At 47.8% G+C, this 19416-nt stretch overlaps 1 protein-coding gene across 4 annotated transcripts in view; it reads right to left on the bottom strand.

Moving 5' to 3' along the window:
• Scn8a (sodium voltage-gated channel alpha subunit 8) overlaps positions 1-19416 on the bottom strand; it is a 210483-nt gene that overhangs the window by 17595 nt on the left and 173472 nt on the right. For 2 of the 4 annotated variants that reach the window (XM_045151776.1, XM_045151775.1), the window contains exons 17-22: positions 16748-17218; positions 15698-15815; positions 15104-15258; positions 12640-12813; positions 6619-6741; positions 550-834 (exon numbers count right to left, since the gene is read on the bottom strand). In XM_045151776.1, the coding sequence (XP_045007711.1) occupies positions 550-834; positions 6619-6741; positions 12640-12813; positions 15104-15258; positions 15698-15815; positions 16748-17218 (1326 nt within the window). The remainder of the gene's footprint in view (positions 1-549; positions 835-6618; positions 6742-12639; positions 12814-15103; positions 15259-15697; positions 15816-16747; positions 17219-19416) is intronic. The other 2 variants (XM_045151778.1, XM_045151777.1) reach the window with 1 other exon arrangement.

Raw genomic sequence — 19416 nt, 5'->3', positions numbered from 1 at the left:
TATTGTTTACATTTAACAGATGAAGAGACAAAGGGTCAGAATAGTTAAGCAATTAACCACAAGTTACATATCCAATAATATTAGTGTGCAACTCAGCACATCTCCCTGATTGAAAGCCTGTGAATATAGCATCACCCTGTTTTACCAAACAAGCATTTCAAAACCACTGGAGGGAAGAAGAGAAAACTGATTAAAGTGGAATGGAATTATGCCAAAGCAGCTTGTGCACATCACTAAACTAAAGTTACTTTCTATGACACACTGGGACCTAGGTCCTGACAAGTTGATCTTCCCAGTATCTTTTTATATGTCAGCAATGTTTATCAGCTGGGTGGTACTTTGCCTCTGAGCACAAGGATACCCTAGGAGTAAATCTTGTAGAAATTAACGAACATAGGAAAGATATTTTCCCTGAAACTGGTTTGGAAACTGACACTGTCCTCATGGACCCTTGGGAGTGAGCCTGATTCTTGAAGCAGGGCCGAGAAGAGCAGAGGTCTTTGCTAACTAACCACTGCGCCACCCGTGTGAAAGGAAAACAACACTTACTACTTGAAGAAGGGCCAGGTAGCCTGCCCCGACGTTGTCAAAGTTAATCTTCACATTCTTCCACCTGATTTCCGTGTTGTTCCCCTCCATGAGTTTTTCACAGTCAGTTTTATTGTTGACAATGTCAATTTCAAAGCGGATTTCAGAAGTCTCGTTAAAGCAGTAGTGGTACTTTCCCGCGAACAGGTTGACGCCCATGATGCTGAAAATCAGCCAGAAGATGAGACATACCAGCAGCACGTTCATGATGGAGGGGATGGCGCCCACCAGGGCGTTCACCACTACCTGTATTGGAAGGGGAGGCTGCTCAGGGCAGGCGGGAAGTGGGGAAGGCATATTCTTTTGATTTCCAGGAGGGGAATGACATTTCTATGGCTCATTCTGACATAAGAACATTATATTGTCTGGAGTTAAGGCAACTGGGCAGATTCACAAGTAGGACCCCCAAATTTCTAAGTTTGTGAACTACATTTAGAGAAATTTCAGTAAATTGTACTTTATTTCAATGATTATAAACTCCCCTGCCCAAGTTGACCCTGATCTTTTCTAGGCACCAACCTGGGACTAAAAAAAAAAAGATTTCTTAGTCCAGTCTCCCTCCTCTTCAACTGATAAAATATGCCTCCACAGGAAAATTGAGCAATTGCAAGCTCACTAGCCACCTTTCAACAGACATTCCCCCTCTGAAAAACAAGTCATGATTGTTCAAAATCATAGAGCTGCCCTTCGGGTTAGCAGTGACTCACGGTACAGAACATCTTTTTTATGACTATGCAAGGCCAGTTATCTTGTTTCAGGCAATAGCTGAGCATGCATATTTTGCAGGCTCAAGAAATAAAAAATAAAGCTATATTCCCTCTACCAAATGGTTAAAAATAAAGTCTGAGCAGGTGTGGTTTTCACTCAAGGTTCATCATTCTTCAGCCTTTCTTCTGACTTGGTCGGCCTCTCAATCTAAGAGCTGCCCCCTGCTTGGCTAGTGCGACGTCTTGGCCCAGTTAAGGGCTTGACTCCACACTTCACAAGGTATTAGAAATCAAGATGGCATAAGGCTTTTCGGAGGGTTTTGGGTTAGATCACTGCTCTTGGAACTCAAAATCTAGCATGCTGCTAAACTGGCTGACTACAGTAAACTCAGTAATTAAAAAAAAAAAAGGGCAAAATGCCCTTAGGAAATAGAAGTTTCTGGGTTGCTTTTAGCGTGGGTTTTGCTTTAAGCTAGAGGTGAGAGCAGATGAGCAACGTCACAACTGTCTTAGCAATTTTCACTAGAGAAGTTCAAGTGCAACGAAGCCACACTGCAAGAGGTGGACAGAACCCAGTGCTGGGCTCATTGCTGCCCTGGGCCTCACCTCGCTTACTGATGTCTTGAGCAGAGTTGCTGAGGCTCAGGAAAGGCTGTCCTGAGGTTCAGAGAATGCTGCTTCCTCTTTCTAGTATCTGAGGTGCAAACCCCGACGGAGTTAAAATCGACACTGGGAAGGACTGAAGTTTGTTTCCTTCTAATGTTTTGTCTTGAGGACGTGACAGGTATTACTGCATGCCCCGTCAGTCTTCCGGTGCAGGTAAAGGGCATGACAGGCACGGTGGGCCATGCTGTAAGGACTGTACAAGGACTGGCGGGGCAGCTCTAGGCTCCAACTTGAGCCTTACTGGGTTCATTGTTTTGTCTTTAAGGTTTTGACTTACAACGCATTGTCACTCATCAGAACACACGGCTGAAAAGAGCTACCTATTCTGTTCTGTAATTTAAAAAGGTTAGGGAGTCACTCTTGCTTTTGGAGTAAAATAATCCTATTGTGATTCTCCAATTCATATACAAAGGCTTTTAGGTTGAGAGGTGGTTATTTCTTAATTCTTAGACCAAGAAATCTCCTCTAGATTGGACAGCTCAGTCATTAGTATAAAATGTGCAACTTCATGCAAGGGAAGCCAGAACTTCTGAAATCAGGAAGGTTTTCATGTTATTTTAAAGAATACTTTTGTGCACTTATGTTATAAAATTGATCAGATAATGAGATTTGAGGCTTACTTCCTCATTCGACAGTTGTTCACCCTGCAGTGGGAACACCAAAAAGCAATGGGATGTGCAAACAGACAGGCAAAAGGAGGATGAGCCACACATGGCACACTCATTCTCTGACCGAAAGAGAACAGCTACGGCAAGATGCGCAAGTTCCGATTACGTGGCCGTGTTCTGCACCGCGCTCAGGGGGGAAGACCAGGACTGAGGGGGCTGTCCAGCGTGGGTGAGACAGGGAGTTGGCCCCCAGGGGTGGGAACCTCAAGATGTTGGTTTTGATCTCAGGACAGGTCCTACTGCCTGCCTCCAGGACCTCTTCTCACTGTATGCACAGTGACGTTAAGTTTCTCCTGGATCTCAGACTCGCCTGTCCTTTATGGTGTCCACATGTTCAGTAAAATACAGTTAGCATACGAGTGAAGAATAACTAGCCAATTGACTAGGTGATCTCTTTGAACCTTCACAGAACTCAATACTCCAAAGTGTTTACTGAGCCTTAGCTCTGATCGGACACAAAATTCGGTGCCCGTTTCTTCCCCCGGGGGTGCACTGAACTCAGGGCCTCGCACATGCCAGGCGAGTGCTCGTCCGCTGAGCTTCAGCCCCCGCCCCCGCCACGTATTCAGTGAGACAGGTGAACTGTCCGTCACTGTGCCGTTCTCAGTGACCAAAGGGCGAGACATCATGTTCCTAAAGATATGTTACTAGCGACAGTTCATTTCCCTTGACAGTCAAGAAACTGGACCTGTTTCTGCTCTCTGCTGCTCTTTAGTTATTTTGCATGGCCTCTGTTATGATGAAATCCACTATTAAAAGCAATGGTTTATGAGATAGACATGTAAGTCAGTTAGGTTCTAGCAATTTGTACAAAGCTGAATTTTTCAAGAAAGTTTAATCGTAGCAATTGATACGGATATCACTTAGTCGATGACAAAACTCCAATGGATACTAGCTCTTAACAGCATTTTTATTTTCTTTAAAAATGCCTAGGACATTATTATTGCTCATCCAATACTATAAAATCTGTGAAATAGCTTTTAGTATCTGGCAGAGGGAACATGGCTTTAAAGGACAACTGTGTACTGACAATCACCAAAAAGGCATGCATGTTTCATAGCATTACTAATATATACCCTCACAAAGTTAACAGCACAGCAAAATCTTTAAATAAAGATTACTATGGAGGAGAGAAAAGCAAAGAACTACATTAAGTATTCCTTTGCCAATAGCAGGAGCATTTCAATGTTCTGGTCTTTGGTTTGAGGAAGGAGAGGAGACTGAAGTGAGCATCCCAGGACAGGCTAGGGTGACAGGCCCCTCTCAGGTGAAGGGCTGAGCCTAGAATTGGAGCAGCACAGTGACAGTTGAGCCCATCTGCATGAGTGGTGTTCAGTTCAAGAACGTTTCTTAATCTACAGTTTTTAGTGGTGATCTTGCAAGGGCTGGCATACAGAGGGGCCCAGGCTACAAAATGAAAAATGTATGCCCCAAAGCAGAATAATGCTAGAATAAAACATAGGCACCTACTTCTGTTTATTACTGTGTGGCTTAACTGTAAGCTTAGCCCAACACAATCTCTTTTTGTAGATGCCCTTGCGCAGAAGGGCTGGGAAGCTGCAGGGCAGGGGTGCAGCCCAGAGCTCTCTCTGCCTGCCCAACCAGCCAGTCAACACTGCGCTCTGACCCACACTGACAACAGGCGCCTCTACCCCAAAGCCTCCCTCATTGGATGCTACTGTTTAAACACATAGCTTCAGGTTCAAGGTCATCCTTGCCCATATTACCTTAACTAAAAAAGGCTAGTTGCTTTTCAAATACAAGTTCCTTTCATTCTGATCACTGATTCTAGACATCTAACCTATTTGAGAGTTGACAATTTCAAGTTTTTTTTTTGGGGGTGGAGGGGAATGGATGCTGAGAGTTCAGGGAAAGTGGGGATTGGAGGAGTTAAATGGAAAAGACAAGGTTACCAAAAGGCCCCCACATCAGAATTGTTCAAGTAACTTCCTGTGAGGGCTACTTTTATAACAGGGACAGAGTGGTAGGAATAAGGAACCAGATGCAGGAAGTTCCTGACAAGTGTCAGCTAGAATGACAGGGGCTTTCTCCATGCACTGGAACCTCCTAGGAGACCCGGGAGCCCTGTCAGAACTATGGACAACTGCAGGCACCTCACGTCCCATGCGACAAGAGCTGTCTTTGATGAAATGTTTGTAGCTATATCTTGTCCACGGTTTTCCAGTCACCAAGGTGAATGATTAACTTTGTAACAAAACCATTATGATTTATTAATGTGAAGGATATGAGGCCGGGGAGTAGAGACGAATATTGGGTTTGTCTCCATCCCACATCTCATTTATCTTAGCTTCTGGCTCCAGCACTGTATACACTCTCTGAATTCAGCCTAATCATAAGACTGACCTTACGACACATTATAAAACCTCTCTTAATCTGTGGAAGAAGAATTTCAGAATCCTAAGTGTTTCCTTTTTTTTTTTTTTTTTTTGGTTTTTCAAGATAGGGTCTCACTCTAGCTCAGGCTGACCTGGAATTAACTCTGTATTCTCAGGGTGGCCTCGAACTCACGGCAATCCTCCTACCTCTGCTGGGATTAAAGGCGTGTGCCACCACACCCAGCTTTGTTTTCCTTTTTAAATAGACTGAATTTCCCCCCGTGTAACTGCGCTTCCTGTGGGTAGTTTTAGGAAGGCCGCAGAAGGCTCACGTTTAGTAAGCCAAACTGTGACTGTGCTACACAAGATGAGTTTATCGCAAAATGCATCTGGCCGGATAAACTAAAATAATAATAATAATCATACTCCAAAATGCCAAGAAAATTTTCATCTTCCTGTACAACCGTGGGTGGCTTTGTGGAGTCATGGCCAGGGGTCACAGTGAGGATGAGCGGGCAGCGCTGTCCTGGTATCTAGCTTCTCCAGTCAGTCTTGCTTCATGTGAGCCACTGCAACGGCTCTGTTTAATCCTACCTTCTGATATTTGCACACTTAAAAACATCCTCTGGTTTGCTCTCCTGCAAGTATTCGACATCTGAATTGAACTGAGTTTTCTTGGTCTCGTTAGGTATAACAGACCTCACTCAGCACAGGACAACCACCACCACCAAAACCAGCTGTCCGTGTGGCTTTAGGAAGTCACCATGTAGTGTGTGTGCATACATGCATGCACACGCACAATTATGACAACCAAAAGAGACAAGAGAAAGGCACCAAAGGAGGGAGCCGTATTTCTAATTTGGCGGGTGACAACCCCGTGCACTGGACTTCGTGAGTACCGTCAGAGCAGGACAGGACGTCGAGATTTCAGAACGGGGGCTATGTAGTCACCTGGCAGTGTCTAGCTGTGGTTCTGATGGTGTGAGGGGGGCCGTATAGCATGGGCGGAGGGCTGGGGGTGGGAGGAAAGCTTTGCTGTCAGACAGAGGCTGCCAGTCCTCATGGGACTGGGCTGAGAACAACCAGGTGCAAGGAGAGGAATCAGAATCAAAAGAAAAGTGTTTCTTCCCCCAGGGTCATGCCAAATTCCGCTCCACCCCCAGTTCCAGGCCTGCCACCCTGCCTCGAAGCCCCTTCTCTGCTGTTTTCTTCGTGACCCCAAGGCCACAGAGCACATCTGGATGATGTCCCTACCCAGCACCCTCCCTGCCTGCAACCTACGCTTTTCAGTGGGTCTCTGGGTTGTAATTCCCCTTCTTTGCACCTGGTGATTCTCCCTATTAAATCAACAGCCCAGAAAAGCTGCCCCGAGTGCTACAGGTAAGCCAGGCCAAATGAGAAGAGCCAATGTTAACATGTTCTGCGATGGCATGTTGTTGGGTGGGGGGCTAATATCCATGTGATGAGGCAGCTTCATACGACCGCCCTGCGCACGCACGGGGCAGACGCGGGGGGGGGGGGGGTGGAGGGTCGGACCGGCAGCTGCGTCACAGAACCCGTGTTCGAATGACCTTTCCACCATGTGATCAGTTCTAGCATGCGTAAACAGTTGCCATTGGCATGCAGAAGGATCAGCTGCTCTTAGTATCTTACCCTCATCCCTTCAAATCGTGACAAGGCTCTTAAGGGTCTCAAAGCTCTTAGGGTCCTAAGGGACTTTATGGCACCTAGTTCCGAGTAGCCCAGGGCATTAGCTATAAGGCTGACTAAAGAGACCTACACAAAAACAGAAGAGAAAAAAAGAAAAGAAAAGAAAAGAAAAACAAAACAGAGGTTCCAGAGTGTTAGAATAAAACCCCTAGCACTGAGTGCACAGTTGGGCCCCAGGAGAGGAAGTGGGTACCACCAGCTGCCTACTTCAACTTGACTCAAACGACCTGGAAGGAAAGGTGGTTGAGAGAGGCAGAAGAAAAAACACAGAGGGAAAAGAGGATTGAGAGAATGCGGCAGAACACACACACAAGTTGGAAAGGGACGAGGCTGAGGGGAGAGGGAGAGAATGAGGAAGTCCCACTGGAAGGAGAGGAGCCTGAAGAGGTGACAAGAACCTTACCCTCGCCCTTTACCGTCCGCAGCTCCCAGAAGCTCCCATTACATTAAGCCAGACAAACTTAATGGTACCTATGGGAAAGAATACAGATGAATACACATACTTCACACCAGCTGTCCCTCCTCAGCTCAGTCACCATGGGATTTCCAATAAGGACGAGCCCTCTTTATCCTGGTTGACAAAAATCATTTGCTTGGGAATCTGATGAGTCACTATATCAACAAAGGAAACATCGTCAGTAAGTACCACAGGTGACTCTAGTTTGCAAGAAGAAAGGAACGGAGGACACCCCTGGACAGAATGCTGGCCCTCGAGAGCTTACTTGAGCAATCACAGCTCACTTTTGACTAATAACCCTTTCCTCTGATACTATGACCCCTGGATGGCCACGAGAACCCCAGGGGGACCTCTCACTGAATCCCTACTTTTCCTTACCATGCCCCTTCTCAGGCTGGGAGATGGCTCAATGGGGCAAGTGCCTGCTGCAAAACCATGAGGACCTGAGTTCAGATCCCCAGAACCCATAGAAGATTCTGGGTGCGGCACTGTGTCTGTAATCCCAGTGCTAAGTGGGCAAAGGCCCATCTTTGGGGTTTGTTGGCTAGTTGCTTAGCCAAATCAGTGCGCTCTGGGTCCAATGAGAAACCTGTCTCAAAGGATAAGATGGGGAGCAATGGAGGGAGACACCTGATGTCAACCTCTCCTACACACACACACACACACACACACACACACACACACACACACGTAAAATAACATTTCCCCTTCTTTCTTCCAGCACTAGTCCACGTGCGCCGGCCTTCAGTCTAGCAGAACCAGGCCAATCTCCTGTCCCCAGTAGCATATAAGCTGGCAGAACTCTTGGGGACACAATGATTTCACTTGTGCATGAGGGAACGGGGACTATACGTAGGCATGTGCCCACCAGCATGGGCAATTCTGGGACAATTCTTTTTCTACCTGGGGCAGGCAGGCAGTGGAAGACCTGCCTCCCCCCCCCCCACACACACAGGGTAACATGGCAATATTCCAACAGATCATCACTGGCCCAGAGCTGACCTGCTGATACATCGACTCAGGTCTTCCTGTTCTTCCAGAAGCAAACTTACCTTGCTCTAGCAGAACTCTCAGAGTTCTGAGAGGATGCCCTTTACCCACTCCCAGGGCTGTCTACACCTGAAATGAGCGAGATATAGGGATCTGCAGGGATACCTTTAGTTGATCAAATCCAAGAATGTTTGGGCTTGGGTTTCTGAAAGCAGACTTTTTCTTACAGTGCACCACAGACTGTGGGAGGGGCTAAGATGGTCCCACCAGCAGCTCTTAATTCCATCTACTGTGAAGTGGGGGCTTAGGTCCACTTAGCTTAACTGATGATGTATTAAGATCAAGTTATAAAGCAGGAAAACAACCTACAACTTACTTTAATGTGCTGTTTGTTGATCTCAATCCTAAAACATTGTTTCTTATTCTGTGTGTCTGAACTATATACATGTGTGCAACATACACACACTTTTTTTTCCCTCGCAGAACTGGGGTTCAAACCTTGGGCTTTGCACATGCTAGGCAAGCATTCTGCCATTGAAGCATGTCCCCAGACACGTTCTTCCCTAAAGGAAGATGTTTCTTAATTAAGCAGAAGGACTGGTAAGGGGTAGAAGTGGATGGCCAATGATGCAGTAAGGCACAGGGTCAAAGGTTCTAGTTTTAAACTGGGGAGCAAATCTTGACTTACGCATGTCCTCATAACTCATCAGCTTAGGCAGAGAGCTTCTCTAGTATCGTTGGCAGTGCTCAAGGCAACTCTGGAACTAGACACAGCCATACCAGATTCCCATGTTCGTTGAAGGGTAGGTGATCAAAGGATGATCACTATCTAAACAAAGAGCCTCAAAAGCCTTATCTAGGACACAGTAGTACCAACCAATCATTTTCCCTCTGGTCATAATGAACAGCAAAAATTGCAGAAAAAGCTGCGTGTGGTGGCGCATGCCTTTAATCCCAGCACTCGGGAGGCAGAGGTATGAGGATCCTCATGAGTTTGAGGCCAGCTTGAGTCTACGTAGTGAATTCCAGGTCAGCCTGGACTAGAGTGAGACCCTACCTTGAAAACCAAAAAAAAAAAAGAGATTTTTTCTTTCCCTCCCTACTGTTGCTAAGCACAGCCAATTCTTAACCCCAAGTAATCTAAAACTACCTGACTCTCAGTGAGGTGTTAATAGAAACACCTGAAGGTAAGTTATTCCATTTCACCTGGGTACTTCAGTTCAAATGTCCTTTGGGTCAGCTCTACCCTGTGAAGGCTTGGCAGAAAGATTATACACACCTAAGCTTTGGGCTGGAGAGGTGGCTCAGCAGTTAAAGGTGCTTGCTTGCAAAGCCTGATGGCCTAGGTCCAATTCCCCAGTACTCACGTAAAGCCATATGCATGTGTCTGAAGCCTATTTGCAGTGGCTGGAGGCTCTGACATGCCCATACGCAATTTCTCTTTGTCTGCCTCTTTCTGACTCTCTATCTCAAATAAAAAATAAAACAACAACAACAAAAACCCCTAAGCTTTAAGTGTCTAGAGGCCCCATACAAGACAGGAAGACTCTAGCTTTTATAGGTGGGGGACTTTTCTGCTAACGCTCAGGTCTGCAGTGGGGAGAAGGGGGAGGATGACAGAGGCCAATTCAGAGGGTTGCTTTAAATTCTGCTGAGAGATGAACTGTTCAACGGAGCAATCAAGGCAAGCTTTCCAAAGGCTAGGTCAGTAAGGGTCTTCTTGGGGTGTTCCTCACCAGTTCTGGGCTCTCTTATAATCCTGAGTCTCCATGTTAAACCCTCACTGGAGAGAATTAGAACATTGTTTCAGTGAACTTTAAGGAATGAATCAAACCTAAAAGAAGGAAAAAAAAAAAAAAAGGGAGGAAAAGAGTCAAAATTCAGGGCACCTGTGGCTACAGCCATGGAAGAAAATGAACACTGGCTGGCTGACTCTTTCAAAAGAAATAAACATCTCAAAGAGAGCACGTCTTCAGTAGTCAAAGGCTAGGATCAGGTTCATGGCCTCTTTAGTTCCTATTTCTAGAACATATGTGTTAATAGATTTCTGCAAGCAATAGGGACATGTTCCTTGGAGAGAAGATGACAAAATTCTTTCACAGAGCAAGCACAATGTCCAGTGCCCAGGACCTGATTAAAATACAATGTTTTTATACGGCCATTAACATGGCTATTGATAAAGGTAACTGCCCCTGAAGCTGTCTGCATTGTCCTCCTGGTCCTAAAAAAGTGTTTTCAGCAGCTTGAGGAGACAAGGAAGAATGAACATCCTTTAGGGCAACAGGCATGGGATGAAAGACAGCAAGTCACCAGTGCATGAGACAGGGTCTTGCGGAGAGGGTGCTGAACTGTACACTGGCTGCTTGTTCTACGATGCCAGTGGAACCAGGCATGTCCCTCGGAGGGAGAGCAAACTTTCTTTTTTTGAGGTAGGGTTTCACTCTAGCTCTGACTTGGAATTCACTATGTAGTCTCAGGGTGGCCTTGAACTCACGGCGATCCTCCTACCTCTACCTCCTGAGTGCTGGGATTAAAGGCATGTGCCACCACGCCTGGCTCTCTTTATTTTATTTTATTTTTATTTATTTGAGGGGGGGTCGGGAGGGAGGGAGGGAGGCAGGGCCTCCAGCCACTACAAATTAATTTTAGATGCCATGTACCACCTTGTGCATTTGGCTTATGTGGGTCCTGGGGAATCGAACCTGGGTCCTTTGGCTTTGCAGGCAAACACCTTAACTGCTAAGCTATCCCTCCAGCTCAACAGCAAACGTTCTTGATAGTTCTAGATCAGGTGCCAATCAAAGCCTACTTTCCACTCAAAACTCAAAGGAGGTAACCTGTGAAGCCATGTTTGCTAAATAGATGGTGATATGTCAGATTGCTTCTGTGCTTAAAAGTTTACTTGGGTACCAGAGGCATGTGGAATACTAGACCATATCTCTGAACTCTGGGGATGCTCAGTCCAAACAGGAAGCAAGTAGCTCAGGTTGGGGCAGACAGTGGAGCTAAAAGTCATGTGAGAAGCTTTGTTCCACATCACTGTTCCTCTTGAGTAGCTGGTTCATTGTAGTGGAGATCTGTCTGGAACCTTGGAAAGTCAGGAGAGGAGGGGCTCCTGTGGGTGTCATGACTTTAGGTGTTCTCAGAAACTGTGCAATGAAAATGGTGGCACTTCCTTTTCCTCTAGGAAGATCCCACCCTCTGAGCCAAGGCTCTGTTGGAGGAATGAGAGGCCCTCCCCTAAAAGGTGGCATCTATAGCCTCAGAAGCGAGTGTCCAGACTTTTTGCTATGAGGATCTCCTGTCTGCTCCCTTTGGAAACATGATTCCTTGGCTCTCCCTAAGGACATAGGGTGTCTTCTCATTTAGATTATCTCTAAGACTGGCTTTTTGAAGTGGGAGATGAAAATGGGGGCACAGTAATAACTCCTGGAAAGAATCATGAGGTTGAAGACGGTGTGGAAGGGAACATGTTTACAGAGCAGAAGTCATTATTGGTACAGAGTGCTGGGCTCCTGTGAACTTTAAGATTTCCCGACTACTCTGTCCATGACCCCACGGGCTCTCTACAGGCAGTTCACCACACACCCAATGAGGGTGCCTCCTGATGTGTCCCCAGGCCTCCAGCCACTCCGCCTCCACAGCACTTCTCGGACCCACGTGAGTTCTCCGTGGTCCTGGACCCACGATCTCTTTCACCCTCTCTTTAAAGGTGACTTGGCTGCAAGAGAAAAGCTTTAGTTACTGTAGAAAAGAACAGAACGACTGTTGTTAGTAAAGTCAACGAGAAACAAGTGCTGGTGGGGTGAGAAACAGTGACAGATGCTGCTGCTTCCAGCCTGAAAGAGAAGAAGGAGCTCACGGCCACGGAGCTCTTGCAGCCTGGAGGGAAGAGTTACTGTTGGGTGATGGTTGCTGCAGAAGTGGCCGCCTGAGAACATCTTGTCCCTGAGAAAGTAAGCTGCTCAGGTCAGTCTGGGAAGAGTCCACGAGAATGACCAGGAGTAACACAGACCCCACTTTTTGCCGTTTGTTTTGCTTTTTGAGGTAGGGTTTCATTCCAGTCCAGGCTGACCTGTAATTCACTATGTAGTCTCAGGGTGGCCTTGAACTCACAGTGATCCTCCTACCTCTGCCTCCCGAGTGCTGGGATTAAAGACGTGCGCCACCACGCCCAGCAGACCCCACTCTTAACTACTCCCAGCACCCCCATCTCATCCCTTCACCCCTTCTCCTGGCATCAGAAAGTGAACCACCTGCTGGATTGGAGCAAGGACCTACACCAATGATTTTACTTCTCACTCCTAATTTCTGACTCCATTTAAGCAAGTCCCAGCAGAATACAGGAGACAGCAATCCCTGTCATAAATGCAGGGTTTCAGAAGTCCCACTCCCCAGATTAAGATCTGAGTCACCCTAGCCCATGCTCACATGTTGATTCTAACTTAGCTCCTAGAAGGTCAGACCCAGGTGCTTTCCTGCTAGAAGGGGTGGGAAATAGAAAGCCAGACACGTACAGCCACGATGAGGAAGTCCAGCCAGCACCAGGCATTGGTGAAGAACTTGACGAAGCCATAGGCTGTCCACTTGAGCAACATCTCCAGGATGAAGATGTAGGTGAAGACTTTGTCAGCGTACTCCAGGATGGTTCGAATGGTCTTCCTCTGCTCAATATAGATGTCCTCAAAGGCCTGCGAGAGAGGCAGACTGCTTATTACAGTAGGAGACAGGTGCCATGGGAACAGCACCATCACAGGAGCGCCCCCCACAGGATCTGCTTGCCATCAACTTCCTGCCTCTTCCACCTTACCCCCCTGTGACTGCGACATGTGTTCTTTGTTCATGTATTTGTCTCAGTGGTGTTGAAGATCGAATCCAATGTTAGGCAAGCATTCCCAGTGTTTTATTTTTTAACAGTTTTTATTGAGGAAGAATACCATATGATCCAGCCATTTAAATGTATAATTCAATGGAGCTGCGCATCCATCAGCATCATCTTAGAACATTTCAGTCATCCTTAGGAAAACCTCCTGGTTATAACTCCTTAGTTTTCACATCCTGTTGGTCCTATGCCACCATAAATCTACCTTTTCTGGGCACTTTATACAAATGAGATGACCCACCATATGGTCGAGTGTGTGTGTGTGTGTGTGTGTGTGTGTGTGTGTGCGCACGTGCACAGGTGTGCAAGTGCCACAGGGCATGAGTGGCGGCCAGAGGACAACTCTGGTGTCAGCCTTCGCCTTCCACCTCCTTTGAAGCAGGGTCTCTCTCGCTGTTGCCAGGCTGGCTGCCACCCCCAATTCTGACAGTCTCTTGTCTCCACCTCCCTTCTCGCCCGTAGGTGTGGCTGGGATTACAAATGCCTGTCATAGTGTCCAGTATTTTGCTTACTTATGACAAATAGAAACTGATAATGGTGAGCTTAAAAAAGCCTTTGTTTAATTGCTGATTTACTCTTTGTGTACAGATGGGGAAGAGAAAACGCACAGGATGGGGCACGGTCTCCCTCCCCCTTTTCACCACAGGTTTGAAGAGTGGTGATAATAAAACACCTTTCTTAGCCCTCCTCAGAATCTGCCCCTCCTGCTCAGTGGCACAAGCAGCGCTGCTGCCACCCTGGGTGTGGCCTCAGCACCTCAGAAAGCAGAGTGAATGTACATCCATGTAGCAGATGACCCAAGGCAGGCGGCACAATCTGGCTCCCTTCCCACAGCCCAGCCTCCCATCTGCAGGGCTCTCACTTTAGTCGTGACACCGTCCTTCATAACCCTCTGCTCACTGCCCACTAGCCTCTTCATCTTGTGGCATTGTTACTCCATACTTCTGCTCCTCTCAGCTCTTATTCTATCTCACAAGTCAGTGACCCTGCTCAAATTAATGTTGAGATTGTTACACTGACTCTGGGGTTGTTTCTCCTCCTTTTCTTTTTCTTTTTCTTTTGGGTTTGCGAGGTAGGGTCTCACTCTAGCTCAGGCTGACCCGGAATCCACTATGTCATCTCAGGGTGGCCTTGAACTCATGGTAATCCTTTTACCTCTGCCTCCTGAGTGCTGGGATTAAAGGAGAGTGCCACCACGCCCACCTTCGTTTCTCCTCCTTTTAAAGTCAATTCTAAATTAAGCCTCGATTTCACACCTACATGAATGGACCTACTGCTTTAAAAACATGTCCAGCCTGGCATGGTGGCACATGCCTTTAATACCAGCGCTCGGGAGGTAGAGGAAGGAGAATCTCCATGAGTTCAAAACCACCCTGAGATGACATAGTGGATTCCGGGTCAGCCTGAGCTAGAGTGAGACCCTACCTCAACCACCCCCCGCCAAGAAAAATAAGTCCAAATGTTCTATTTTTCACCTCTTCCTTAATGAAAAGAAGGAAAATGTATCCCATCTCGAGCTCCTCTGTCTTCCACTCAGCCAGCAACCAACTCCCATTCCAAGACAACCCAGGTGTCCTCAGGGCAGGGGGCCTGTGTGTTCTCTAGGGTGTTCACCTCCAGCTAGAAGATGAGCACTGAGAATAATGTGACCAGCGCAGCCCTCAAAACACTTGCTGCTGTTGAGAGTTCTCCAAATCCAGCACAGAGCAGAGGAAGCTGGGGAAGGCCCCCGGCCACGCTGCCATCCTGGACAATGGAAATGTAATGAATCAGAGATCTGGGGTGTGGGAAGGAAGTCATCTCAGGAAGCCGCTTAGGATGAGGCTGGCATGCAATGGTAATGTGTCCTCACGCTGATGAAAAGAGCTCCTTGGGCTTGAGTGGGATCACGCTAAAGCCTGAAGACCAGCATGTGGATTAGTACGGATTCTAATTCCAAAAGCTCAGAACAACAGCCTAAAGCACTTTAAGAGGCTGTATCATTGAGACCATGGCCAGTCTGTCCTTTCTGAGATAGCGGACCGAGGCCACGTCCAGCCTCTTGCCCACGTTTCTCCGCACCCTTCCCCAGGCGGCCTCGCGCTCCCCCTGGGGCTTACCAGAGCGCCACTGCTGAGCAGAATCATGAAGATGATGAAGGTCTCAAACCAATTGTGCTCCACGATGAGGAAGCAGGTTTTCCGCAGGATCCACCAAGACTTGCCTAGTCCTTCCTCAATGTTGACTTGGCAGCACTTGAACCTTTGGACACACCCTGACACCGGCAGAAGAGGCTGGTCAGACTGGAAACCTGCCCCACCCGATTGCCTTCTCCCTCTCCCTGCCTCACCAGGTGCTGCCCGGCCACGCAGCAGGGCGCTGCAGCTGAATGCAGGGGCCAGGGCTGAGGCTAACAGGGCACAGCCCTCTGGAGTCAGGAGATGGCCTACCAGGAGGCAGGGAGGGCTGAGGAGGGCAGTCAGGAAGCGGGCACAGTGGGACAGAAGGAGACTTTCTAATGGCAAAGTGGGGGCTGGTGTCAAGAGACACTGGCTGAAGAAAAATCGTAGAACAGAAACTTCTGTGTCAGAACTGAGGGGGGTGAAGGCCTCCGTCAGAATGGCGGGGTGAGAACAATTTTCATGAAGGCAGCCACCTCGCCCCACCCCTCCGGCGTGGCTGGGCGGTGCGCATGCCCTGCACCCAGCTCCCACCTTCTGTGAAGCACGCGTCCGGATCCAGGTACTCTTCGGGCTGCTCCACGGGGACCTCCTCCACTTCCGGCTTGATGTCAATGGTGCTGCCTTCCGAGGAGCTGGTATCATCCAGCTTCTAGACACGTAAAGAAGAGGGAGGTCAAACACTTCCTCAGGAGCATGTCCATGGACGCTGACAACTCCACCTTTGCTGGGGATGACGTACAAACCCTATGACATACAAACCCTAACAGGCCCCAGCGCTTCTGAGAGAAGAAGACAGTAATCCACTGTGGGGGTTTGAATGGATGCACCCCCCCCGCCACCGTATACTCAGGAGTTAACTAAAGTTTGTAACTTGGATCTCCAGCCGCCTGTTGGGCAGATCCTAGGGTCTAGCTCTAAAGTGTGGAGACAGATCTGGAATTTCTAGCCAAAGATACTCAAAATGCTGGAGCTTTGTCTAAGGCTCCTGAAGTGTGCTTGCTTATGCTGGTGTTTTTTCCCCCCTTTCTCTCTCTGCCGGGATCTCGAAAGGGGTACAGCTTCTTCCATTATAGAATTTACCCTGGATCTGTTTTGTTTTTCGAGCTATCCCAGGATGATCTGGAATTCTCAGGGTGGCCTTGAACTCAAGGCGATCTTCCTACCTCTGCCTCCCAAGTGCCGGGATTAAAGGCGTGTGCCACCAGGCTGGCTTTACCTTGGATCTGTTAGCTTCAATAAATCCCTTCCTCCCATAACCAGTGCCTGGTTGGAAAGTTCATCCCAGCAACTAGAGCTGAGGCTGACTGAGACACCCATCCTAAACCAAACGTAGGCCCCAGGGCTAACAGTCAGGCAGGCTGGGGGCAGGGACAGACTAGGCCCTTTGACCGGGAAGCAAGGCAGCTAACCCAGAAACATTCCAGGAAGCTCTACCACCAAGAGAAGGCCTAACATGATACTGGGGTGTGGAGCTGGATCTCAAACTGTGCTGATGATTACAGAATGGGCCAGTGTCTGACGCCAATAGTGCCCGGTCTGCTCTCCCACAGCATGGAGCCTGGTTCTAGGCTGGGACCTTACATCTTTGCTGCCTTCAGGATCCGACTCGCTGCTAACATCCTCTGTGTTGAGGTTCTCGAAGTCGGACTCGCCCACGGCAATGGGCACGCGGACCGTCAGGTGTGGGTTGTTGATGAAGGACATGTGGTCCTCATCAATGATGTACTTCTCCACGCTGCTGCCAATGCCGCTGGTCGTGCCGTTGCCGTTCTTCTGGAAGTCGCCGTTGCGGTGGATGTCCACACCAGTGTGGTTGGCGATGCAGTTGGCCTTCTTCTCGTACAGCTCGTCCAGCGGCTTGACCTCGTCGCCCTCGCGCTGCTTGAAGTGGGCCTGCATGAAGGCGTGCGCTTTCACCTTGATCCAGGCCACGCCCTTCTTGATGCGGATGACCGAGATCTGCAGGTTGTTCATCTCCCCGTCGTCGTCCGTGGCCGCCAGGTTGTCTGCGCTGAAGGAGCTCAGTAGCAAGGCCAGGAACAAGTTCAGCACCTACACCAGCCGCGTCAGAACGGGAAGCAAAGGAAGCATGGTCTCAGGAAGTGACTCACTATCCTCTGAGTTGCCGAAGAGAAGCCAACAGAATTACATGGCAGATTCAAAAGTTTCTGCTGTGTTTTGTTTGACTTTTATTTATTTATTCTAGGAATGAATGAAAGGTCTTGTGCATGTTAGGCAAGCACTCTACCACTGAGCTACATGCTTAGCCTCCAAACAGTATTTTATATTTATTTCATTTTTTAAATATCTTATTGGGGGGGGGGAGGGAGAGAGAAGGAGGCAGAGAGAGAGAGAATGGGCATGCCAGGGCTTCCAGCCACTGCAAATTAACTCCAGATGCATGGGCCCCTTGTGCATCTGGATTACATGGGTCCTGGGAAATCAAACTTGAGTCCTTAGGCTTTGCAGGCAAATGCCTTAACTGCTAAGCCATCTCTCCAACTCCAGGCAGTATTTTAGTTTTGCCTTTTTTTTTTCTTTTTCCCCTGAGGTAGGATTTTACTCTAGCTTAGGCTGACCTGGAATTAGTCTCAGGGTGGCCTCAAACTCATGGCAATTCTCTGCCTCCTGAGTGCTGGGCTTAAAGGCGTGCGCCACCACACCCGGCTCCCAAACATATTTTAAATGCTAATGTTATCAAGTGGGAATTTTGTTTGATTTTTTTTGTTGTTGTTTTTTTTGAGGTAGGATCTCACTCTAGCCCAGGCTGACCTGGAATTCACTCTGTAGTCTCAGGGTGGCCTTGAACTCATGGCAATCCTCCTACCTCTGCCTCCCTAGTGCTGGGATTAAAGGTGTGCACCACCACGGCTGGCTTGGTTTGATTTTAATACAAGGAACTTAGCTCTCTTTTCTTGGTTATTTCACAGTTTTACATTTGAATATATGTATTCAAAATATATTACTTCTTATGATGACAAAAAGCAAAGATTGTATTCATTTTGGTAGAAAGTTATTAAAAAATAAAACCAAGGGGCAAAGTTGAAGAGCACCGAGATGCCGTGTGTTCATGAGTAGATGTTGTACAGGAGCTGTGCTAGAAAAACGTTGGGTTTGGAGAGCTCACTTCCATACAGCAGATAAAAGAGGTAGAAATGAACCCACGTTTCATGCCATCTGATTCCAAGAATGAATTTTGGGGTTGAGGGTGCAGCTCAGTGGTAAAGCATGTACTGAGCACGTACAAGGGCCCGGGTGAAAATGGGCACACCAGGGCCTCTTGCACTGCAAAGGAACTCTAGATGCGTGCACCACTTTGTGCATCTGACGTTTTTACATGGATACTGGGGGACTGAACCCAGGCTGGTAGGCTTTGTAAGCATGTGCCTTTAACTGTTGAGTCATCTCCCTGGCCCTCAGATCAATTTTTAAGGCCCTGCCTTTGAGAAGCGGGGGAATGCTCACTCCTGATTCACACTCGTCTCGCTGTCACACTCCAGCAGAGGAAGGCGTATATTTTAGGTGGAGTTAACAGCATGTGTACCTGGAAGAGTGAAAATATTCAATGAGCTATAAGTATTCCTGTTACCTGGGCTACCTATAGATTTAAAAGAAATGTGGTTGGGACAATGGAATTGGAAAGGGTTGTGCAGGCCAGGCTAAATGATTTGCATCTTATTTAATTGTATCACTATTGTTTTCTGTAGCCCAGGCTGGCCTCGAATTCATGATCCTCATGACTCGGTCTCTGGATGCTAGGTGTGAGCCACCTAATTAACTTAGAAATATAGGCATTGTAGACGATGATCAAGGATTGAGAAAGCATTCTTTTATAGACTGGCAGCTAGGAGGCTGCTGTACACATGAGTTAGGGTTTAGAGCATGCTCAAGGTGTGTGGGTACTTGCTGAATCACTGTTTCCTGGTGCTACCCTGAAGAGGCCGACTCAGCAGATCTGGTACAGGGCCTGGGAGTTGGCCTTTTTAAATGAATAAACACTTCTAGAAACACTGAGTGTATTACAGAAATGTAAGAAAGGTACAGCTTGTAGAGATACTGGGAAGAGAGGATGAGGATGTCAAGCAACTGGAAGAGTGCTTATGTAGCACACACCAGGCCCCATGTTCGACCATCAGCACCACGTTAACAAGGCGTGGTGGTGCACGCCTGCCATCCCAGCACACAGGAAGTGGAGGTGGGAGGATGGGGGTTCAAGGACATTCTGGGCTATACAGGGAGTTCAAGGCCTG

Source organism: Jaculus jaculus, chromosome 6 (assembly GCF_020740685.1).
Source record: "Jaculus jaculus isolate mJacJac1 chromosome 6, mJacJac1.mat.Y.cur, whole genome shotgun sequence".
NCBI classification, from domain to species: Eukaryota; Metazoa; Chordata; class Mammalia; order Rodentia; family Dipodidae; genus Jaculus; species Jaculus jaculus.
The sequence above is the reverse complement of the archived record's forward strand: the minus strand, read 5'-3'. Positions and strand labels throughout refer to the sequence as shown.